At 38.2% G+C, this 9,590-nt stretch overlaps 1 protein-coding gene across 2 annotated transcripts in view; it reads left to right on the top strand.

Annotated features, from left to right (window-relative positions):
* Positions 1 to 2,590: 2,590 nt before the first annotated feature.
* LOC144651462 (multidrug and toxin extrusion protein 2-like) overlaps positions 2,591 to 9,590 on the top strand; it is a 36,959-nt gene continuing 29,959 nt past the window's right edge. Inside the window, exons 1-5 of one of the 2 annotated variants that reach the window (XM_078511403.1) lie at positions 2,591 to 2,759; positions 4,869 to 5,373; positions 5,808 to 5,850; positions 7,822 to 7,866; positions 8,012 to 8,109. In XM_078511403.1, coding sequence (XP_078367529.1) covers positions 2,747 to 2,759; positions 4,869 to 5,373; positions 5,808 to 5,850; positions 7,822 to 7,866; positions 8,012 to 8,109 — 704 coding nt within the window. In that variant the 5' untranslated portion in view covers positions 2,591 to 2,746. The remainder of the gene's footprint in view (positions 2,760 to 4,868; positions 5,374 to 5,807; positions 5,851 to 7,821; positions 7,867 to 8,011; positions 8,110 to 9,590) is intronic. The other variant, XM_078511402.1, reaches the window with a different exon arrangement.

Below are 9,590 nucleotides of genomic sequence, written 5' to 3'. Positions count from 1 at the left end.
TAACTCTGTTCCGATATCCGAGGGTCCAAAATAGGTTTGGCGGGATGTGGAATGGGGCTCAAAATCAAGGCGGGATGCGGAATGGGGCTAAATCAAGGCGGGATGCGGGATATGAAAAATTTTAGTGGCAAGATACGGGATGTGTTACTTTTTGTAGGCGGGATGTGGGATGTTATGAAATTTAAGGCGAGATGAAGTATCAAACACGATCTTTGTTGATAGATTAAACTTTGTTTGGGTGACTGTTGTGTTTCTACCAAATTAAATAGTTTTAATTTCTCGACCAATTATAAACAACGTGACTAACTTAGGTTTACAGAGCAGGAGTTCCCCATGCACTTAAATATGGTATTTAAAACAGTTTTAATTTCTCTACCGATTAAAAACAACGTGACTCTAAATTAAGTACACAGAGCAGGAGTTTCTCGTGCATTTTTACTCGACAGATTAAAAAGCGACACATGCCAAGTACATGTGACCAACCTATCTACACACAAAACAAACGTGACTCTGTACTAAGTACACAGAGCAGGAGTTTCTCGAGCATTTCTAGTCGACAGATTAAAAAGCGATGTGACTATCTTAAGTACACGTGCCAAGTACATGTGACCAACCTATCTACACACAAAACAAACGTGACTCTGTACTAAGTACACAGAGCAGGAGTTTCTCGAGCATTTCTAGTCGACAGATTAAAAAGCGATGTGACTATCTTAAGTACACATGCCAAGTACATGTGGCCAAACTAAGTACACAAGAGCAGGAGTTTCTCGGGCATCAACAAATTTGATATTTTCATTTTTGAAATAAACCGTTCTCCCAAACAAATCCTTTATATTTCGAGGGTTGTTCAGTGTGCTGGCATTCATCTTCTGCGGATTTTTCAAAGGTGGGTTTGCATCTCGCTCGGCTCAGTGCAATGACATCTGAGCTAATTTGCCTTATATGCTTGTACTTCGCTAATCAAAATGTAATATGTTATAATTAGTTGGTTGCCATTGTGTTTATCCGCTGGAAGCTTCTGCTTGTTAAATCTGCTGGAAAAATTCCCTTCATCAGGGATGCTTTAGAGAGATCGCTGTATTTACGAAACATTTTAATGACCAATTCTTGTTAATGGTGCAGGGGAGTGAGTTGTGACTACATAAGTTCGCCGTCGAACATTTAAGAAACCGAGAGATTCGCCGAAGTTATCAAAATTCTCTTCGCCTTTGCTGTCGCCATAGTCGCTATTTCAACACAAGTCTTGTCGTTCGTCACAATTTTATTTCTCAGTTCTATGTCGATGTTAAAATGCTGCGTCGCTTCTCGGAATTTATCCTAGCAGGACCTCGGAAAAGAGTCTAAAACCAGCTTGCATTTCAAGGTCTTCTAAAGTTGTTTAACAATTTTAACTCTTTTAAAGCTCAATCAAACTGTTTTCATTGCGCATGCAACCGGTATTTTCTCCAGGTAGAGAAAAATCAGCTGTTTCCCGACTAGTGTAACAAGAACAGCAGAATCCCACCCTAAGGGTAAAGGCTTTGTAAAAGAGGACAGTGGTTTGGCCATCAGTAAGCTTCTTTTAAGTATGTCGACTTTCTAGTCGGGATAACATCTCTATTTAGCTGTCCTTTACGGTTTAACAGTCGATTCGTTTTACAAAACCTATGCCTGAAGTACTAAGGTGAAAAAGTATCAAAATCGCGTTAGTGGCATAAGTGGCGTCATAGTTCACAGCCGTAGCTCAGTAATACGGTTTCCATATTATGAAGCAACTTGGAGCCCTTCGCACAGTTGGTCTTGCCTTAGCTTAGGAAAGTAATTTGGATTTCAATAGCTACTAAGCTATTAATCAATTAACGTAAACTTCCCTTTTGCGTATAACGGACGGAGGAAACTTATACTTATAGGCTTCATGGGAAAAAGTCGATGAATTGAGACGTTAGTAGGCGGGATCGGGATGAAAACTCTCAGTTAGGCGGGATGGCGGGATAAGGGCCAATTAGGGTAGCGGGATGTGGGATTGCAAAAGCCTTTTTTGAACCCTCATATCCCGCAGGTTTGCAAGGATCGGTATATTCATTTCTGATTGGCTAGTTTCATATTTTCAAAGGGACTTTTAGACTTGCGAATACTCTCGTTCGGCTAAATGCATGCATACAGTCATACTTTATTGTATGCAGTGTTGTATGGGAGCTCTTCCGCCATACAGAAATTATAAAGAAGAATAAACTATTTACAACAAAGAAGAAAAAGGAAAAGGAAAAAAAGGTAAAATAAAATTCGCAATAAAAACTATGTACATTACAATAATAAAATATAATTAATTTGTTTGCGTGAGGTTTTCTGTTATTCAATATTTCTTAGATTCTTCGATCCAGGCTGAGCCAAAATTTTTAGTGTCGAGATCATAGCGATTTTATGGTATGCCGAAGTCCGGATATTTCGTCAAATAGAAAACCAAAATTATTTTTGGCATCGCTTGGCATTTCTAAACAAACATCTGATACTCTCTCGTTGCTCTAAGCATATGCTCTGAAGTTAGTAGCTCAGAGCATATGCTTAGAGCAACGAGCTGAGAAGGCTCGGCTACCAAATCAAGCCTGGTTTTGCTTACCCGCGCCGACAGTCCGGCACTTCATTGATGGTGTAATACTCTCCCTTCGATTACTCGTCAAGAAACTGAATAAAAGACTCCGCTCAAGATACTTTAAAGGAGCTACAAACAGCATCGTAGCAAACTTCTTTTTCTGTGAAAACTGCAATGGTCCAATCGGGTAAGTACACAGTGATGTAAACATCTCTTGGCAGTCATGCCGGTTTCACTTATTTTTACTCAGTTACGTAACGTTCCTAATGAACTTCTCGGCACGATGCGTGATTATCTAAGAGCTTGTTGTAAGGTTAACAAACCTGAACGTATCGAAGAAGCATTTCCCTGGAATTCAACTGATGCTGACTTATAACAGACACGTTGGCCATGAAATGAAAATAAATTGGTGGGTTCAAACAAAAGAAGACAAAAGAATATAAAGCTTTATAACTAGTGGTAACCACAGGTTAGAAAGTGCGGGTCTCGATGCAGTTAAGAGAAGGTACTGGGAGGGAAGTGTTTTTAAATCACTGGACAAAAGAAAATTATTCCGAGTAAGGTCGAGTAACGCGTCACGCTTAAGTCACAAATGTTTTTTATTGTTTCCTATTGCCGCGAACCAATCAGAGTTGTTTTTTTGATTGACAGTTTTGCGAAGTGTAGTCGAGCACGCGGTGTGAATTGAAATGTGATTTTCCTCCGTCGGCAAACTCGCTTTGTTGTCAGTGTTATAAGGAATTTCTCGAGAATAACCGTTGTTGGAATCATTCGCTTTGCCGTAGTTTATCTGTGATACAATCACAGCAGATCTTCTCAAAAGCAACACCTATAAAACAACGTCTGCAAAACGTAATGTCTGCAAGACAGAAGCCTCGATCTAATGTAACAAACCAGTTGTTGATTTTTCGCATTCTTATCGCTCTTGGAGATAAGATTTTTCTCTTCCGGTGTTACGACAAACTGTCGTGATTGACACATTTTTTGCATTCCAATCGTTCTTAGTGGAAGAACAAAATTTTCAACTTCCGGTTTGCAGATAGCCTTTATAAACGTGGTACGCACGCGTAATACGCAATCCGCTGGTCACTGTCAAGATTAGGGTTGCGGGCCTCTCTTGGGCCCGCAATAATATTTAGCTTTTATCAGGCTCGTAACCAGGTATATGCATGGGATCAGGGATCACAGCCTTAGGATCGGGATTGTGGACCCGGGATCCCGGGTCACAACTCATGGCATGGCGTGGGATCGGGATCGGCCAATCAGATGGGATCAGAATGGAATCAGGGATCAAATGTTGGCACATTTTGGGGATCAGGAATCACAATTTAGAGCTAAAATTTGGGAACAGCAATGAAAAAATATACCTGGTTACGACCCTGTTTTATGATTGTGTCCACATCCCGCAAGATGTTAGCTCATTAAATTTGAGTCACATATTGCCCGTGGTAGTTTCAGAGCCTTAACTAAGCTTAATCCATTTACAAATACTAGACACGGCGTAACTTTAAATTGAACGTTCTGGTAATCGAAATTTAATTGAACCCTTTCAGTATGTATTGCATGCGTTTATCAGACCATGAGATATGCCTCTGTTGTGTCAATTTACAAAGTTGTTAGGCATCCTTTACACGGGACCCGACCAGAACTGTTCTAAACCAAACAGGCTGGGATCTGCTTCTGTTTACATAGAACTGTTTGGAACTGATGCAATCGTGTGGCCCAGATCTAAATGGTTCCATGTAAACACCTGGTACTTCAATGGTTGCCTCTGCAACTGGTCTGGTTCAAATCCAAAACTGGACCTCTTTTTTGCAGTTCCAGTTTTGGATCCATTTCCATGTGTTTCCAGAATGGATCCAGAACAGTGGTGTGTAAACAGAAGAGAAAGATCCATTTAAATCTGGAACCAGACCTGTGTAAACATAGCTTTAGTTTCTAATTAAACTGTTGTGTTGCATGGATGGGCAAGTGAAACACTTAAAGAAAGTTGATAAAATTTAATATTTTGACCGCAATAGCAAGTTAGAAAAGCTGATTCTTTAAGCATTGCATATATAATTATGTAGCCTTTCGTTGATCGGAGCAAATTCAGCCGGACACATTTTTAGTTTGACACATGCATGCAGTAATGACACCCAATGAATGTATTATAGTGTCACAAAACACCACAGGAATTTGAGAAAACAACAGATATTTAAAAGACATTAACTATGCCGGCAAGGTTCTCTATTATTTTTTGAGCAATTTGTTTATTTTTTTCGTAAATAAGATTAACAATAAATTATACTTGCAGATCACATCATGGCCAATGGCCCATCAGAGCACATGGCATTACCAAACGATGATTTTGAGATACACATTAGACAAGGAAACAAACAATGTCTACAGGGAAAGGAGACGTCTAGTTGTTGTGGTGGAGTGTTGTCAAGCGGCACTTGTGATGAACTCAAAGGGTTGTTTACACTAGCATGGCCAACAGTATTAGGCTACTTCTTCTACCATTTGGTCGCTATGATCAGCTTGTTTTTTGCGGGACGTGTCGGAGAAGTTGAATTAGCAGCTGGGACATTAGCTATTTCATTCATCAATGTTACCGGACCATCTCTTTATATTGGTTTGGGCTCTGCCGTGGAAACATTAAGCTCCCAAGCATTTGGAGCTAAGAACTTTCGTATGGTCGGTGTTGTACTGCAGAGAGGAGTGTGGATTTTAGGAATAACATGCATACTAACCTGGACTCTGTGGATTAACACTGAATTGCTGTTGTTGACGGTACATCAGAAAAAGAATGTTGCATAGTAAGTGTTAACAATATTATACACTGAATGACTGTTCCCGAGGGAAACAGTTAATTTTGTTTCTCAATATTTGAGGAAAACAAATTAACTGGTTTAATAAGGTGTTTTGTTGCACGTATAAGCATGACGAAGACTTAGAAAAATGGTGCTCGTTGGTCAACATTCATGGGAAACATTGCAATGTTACCCTCTGACATCATTGATTTTGCAATGTTGCCCGCTTAGATGTCATGTGACTTTGAATAAGCCAACAAGAGCATGCGCTGTTGGGGAAAAATATCTAGCCATATAACAAATAAATTTATATAATATTAATAATAATTTAATACCGGTAATGATGTCACATATTTGTCATTTGGCTTTTCCTAAGAGCCATTTACCAAGCCTTGTGGTCTATTAATACATGTTTTCCCCTTCAATGTTTTAATACTCAGTTTGACACAAGAATTTGTCCTTATATGCCTCCCTGCTTCAATAGTAAGTTCCTCAAATATTTTTAAATAGCCAATAACTTAATTTTGACATCTCTAACTGAATATCTATTCTGAATATTCTATTCAGTGTGTTGTGAATACCGGTACCGTACATACATGTATACTTACTCGAATAAGCGCCACCCTCGAATATTAGCACCGCATCAGGGACAAAAAAGTTAATAAGCACTTCCCCCAATTAAGTGCCGCAGTCCGGATGCGGCAAATAATATAATATTTATGCGATGTTGCCATTTCGCATAATTGACCTCAAATCGCAACTTTTCGCATAATTCATCAAAAATCGCATAATTCGTACAAAATTGCACAATTTGAGAAAAGATTAAGGAAATAATCGCTTTAACTAAGTTTTAAAACAACTTCAACGTTGTTTCAAGGTGGTTTACCTGTCAAAAAACCTTGGAAAACCTCTGATGTGGTTTCCAATCGAACAAAATTACTTCGCGCCATCGGGCAGGCAACTTTCTTTTCAGTTTCAACTAAGCCAAAACAACATTCACACGAATTTGCTTTCTACCTTTGCTTTCTTGTTTGTACTGGAGTTTACTAGGCAAAATGGCTGAATTCAGAATGTCTAAATCCTTCTATGAAGTCAAAAACATCGTAGAGTGTTCGATCGCCGGTTTGAGACCCTACGTTAACACCACACAGCGGTCAAACGCAGCGCGCATGCGCAGTCCATGTGTAATTGCCGCCAACATTTTCCATACAAAGTCTTAAATTTTCCGTAAACTTTTGCTTTAAAGCCGAAAGTTAACGCCGTCCCTGGAAAGTTAAGGTTTATACGCCGCTTATGGATTGGAAATTTGATAATTCATCTTCACTGAGTGTCCCAGCTTGAACTGTCCTTTCACCGTACTATTTCTTTAACAATTTCTTACAAAAGTTTGCCCATTTTCGAGTCAAAAGTTCGAGGCGGCGAAGAGCGGATGTGACGTCAATTTTTGCGTTTGACCGCTGTGAACGTTAACACATGCACCTTCATTAATTCAGTCAGCGGTATTTAGCACACTTCATATATAGTGTCACCAAAAGTCGACAATGTTCTATGTCATGTAGTGTACACGGAAAGCCATTTGACATTGGAATATAATCTATTTTATTCTAATACAGATATTTATCGTTCCTTTATGCTCTAATTCTTTAGAAATGCACAGAATGGATTTTTATCCCCTGAGAACTAGTAAAAAAAAGCTTATAAAATCACATAATTTGCCGCATAATAGTACTTTCTTGCCGCATAATCTGCCCTACAAATGCCGCATAATTTATGCTATCAGAAGGCCTGCTTATTTGAGGAATTCCATACAACTAAAAATCCACTACAAAGCAACTCTAAACAACATTGTAAATTATTTAACATCAAAAGCAATGTTCTTCAATTCAAAGTGATTATATTTGTTTGCAGGCTGTGAGTTTTGGCAGCATTACAAGCCCAACTTCCCTCTTCCTTTTTCCAGTTACCTGTGCAAGTAGCCTGTTCTCAGCATTTGCTTAGTAGAGATAAAAAATATACCGTTAAATTAAAAGAAAAGATTTCTTTACCGTGCTTATTTTTTCAAATAAGCGCGGCCCTCGAATAAGCGCAGCATTTGAGATGCGAAAAATTTAATAAGTGCCGTGGCGCTTATTCGAATAAATACGGTAGTCATTTAATGTCTTATTTACCTCTTTAACATCTCATAGCAAACAAAGGTGGTTCGAAGGCTAAGAATATTATTCCTAGATTATCATATTCATGTTGAAAATACTAAAAAATAATATACTTGGCAAAACAGAAATTTTCTGCTCAGGAATGCATGCATTTGTAATATGGTGAAAGATCGTTTTAATAAATATAAAAATAATGTCTGTCTTTCTATGCATGGAGCATTTAGTAGAATCATTAAGTATGTAATTAACAGTGGCTGTTAAATACACTGTTTAAATTCGCACATGGATCTTTATTTCACAGGGCAATTTTCTATTTTTACTGTTGCAAAGGTATCTTCAAACTCAGGTACGATTCTGAATACCTTTAATTTTTGAAATTACCTTTAAAAAATAAAAATACATTTTAAATTGACTGTTGCAACCTTCGTGCACAGTTTCTTTCACTCATAAACTCAATTAATTTTATTATAATTATTATTCTTTTGTACTAGGGCATTGTAAAACCAATCCTTTATGTTGGTTTGATCTCCAATGGTGTTCAAATAGGTATTAATTCACTGATGATGTTTGTCTTCAATTTGGGTTTTAGGTAAGGTAAATCCAAAAAATTCAATTATTTCTTAAATTTATTTTATTGTTAAGGATGTTTTGTGAGTTAAGCAGTTTAGTTGGGAGACATGTGCAGTAGTTATCCTGATTTCTTTAACCCTCGGTTTCTCAAAACTCTTGATTTCTCAAACCAATTTTCGTTTCCCCAGGTCCGAGAAATTGGGAATCTATAGTTAGAGTGTGATAGTAAGTGAGTGGGTGTGACCTTGTTAGAACAACCTGAACTGGTAATAATTGGAAATTAGAGGAGTGTGTTCGGCAGGGAGGGGTGATAAGGGAGGGTGGAGTGAAAGCTGGAGGTAATAAGGTGCAAGGAGCGGCAAGTACGATATTATGTTTTCATATTCTCTTGATATTTGAGGTCTGTTTGTGATGTGCAAACTTCCAATAATGTCCACGCAGAAAATGAATGACATTGCTAAAACTGTTGACAGAAACCTTACAAAGGTTACACTCAATTATTGAATTGTTTGTTGTCCTTTTTTCAACTTTTTTGCTTGTTTACAAGCAAAAGGAAGGAGAATAGCGGTTAAGAGGGGTAATCTGGAACCACATTCTAGTTAACTCTCAAGGGACTGTTTTAATTTCTCAAGGGAATACTTTCCGCTGTGGGTGATGAAAGGGTCTCTCATTAGTATTTCGTCAACACTTGCGGTCTCGTGGAAAAAACGTGACTTATCACATGTATAAATGTTACATAACAATTATTTTTAAACGTGAGTATTTCAAATCAGATATGACACAACTAATCAAGAATGTGAGTGGTTCAGCCCATGAAGGCAACGTATAAGTCTTTCATAGACTAAAGCGACGCTAATATGTAACCTAAAACGATTAAGAACGCAAGTTTGTACTGGTATTGGCGTCTCACACACTAAAACGTTGCTAATAGTTAACCAAAAGGAACTCATTTCGTGACAATTGATTATTTCTGCTGGTTCCTTTCGTTGCTTTCCGGTGGAAGCAGTAAACACTCCAAACGAAAATTTACTTCTCAGTGTGGGGTTAAGATTGCGTGATGAGACAAAAGGTAACTCTGTCGTGCATAACCTTTATCGGGAACCCTGCATTAACTCAAGTAGAAATCTTTCTAACTCGAATGGAAACAACTATTTCGATTAAAGGCAAGCGTCAAAGTTTACCATTTTTAACCAAGCCAAAGTATATGAGTCGCAAAGCGCCCAGCCATCGCGACTGACAAATACAGCGTTTCGTCCGCGAAAATAAAAATAATGCTTGAACTGACAGACGTTTGAATTCTTCCATGATATGTTCGAACAACAATGCCCAGGATAAAGTCGATATCTCAAAGAGATTTTTGATTATACCTTTGGCGTTTATTGACTTTGTTGTTGACACAATGAATTGCTTTATAAAATTGTTTACAGCCTAGTGGTGTCCGCTTAATTGAATTGTTTTTGCGTGCACTGTCTTTGCGGCTCAATGTCATTGTTGATGTTG

The sequence above is a fragment of the Oculina patagonica genome, chromosome 4 (genome assembly GCF_052425735.1).
Source record: "Oculina patagonica isolate OP01 chromosome 4, crgOcupat, whole genome shotgun sequence".
Taxonomy (NCBI): domain Eukaryota; kingdom Metazoa; phylum Cnidaria; class Anthozoa; order Scleractinia; family Oculinidae; genus Oculina; species Oculina patagonica.
The sequence above is the reverse complement of the archived record's forward strand: the minus strand, read 5'-3'. Positions and strand labels throughout refer to the sequence as shown.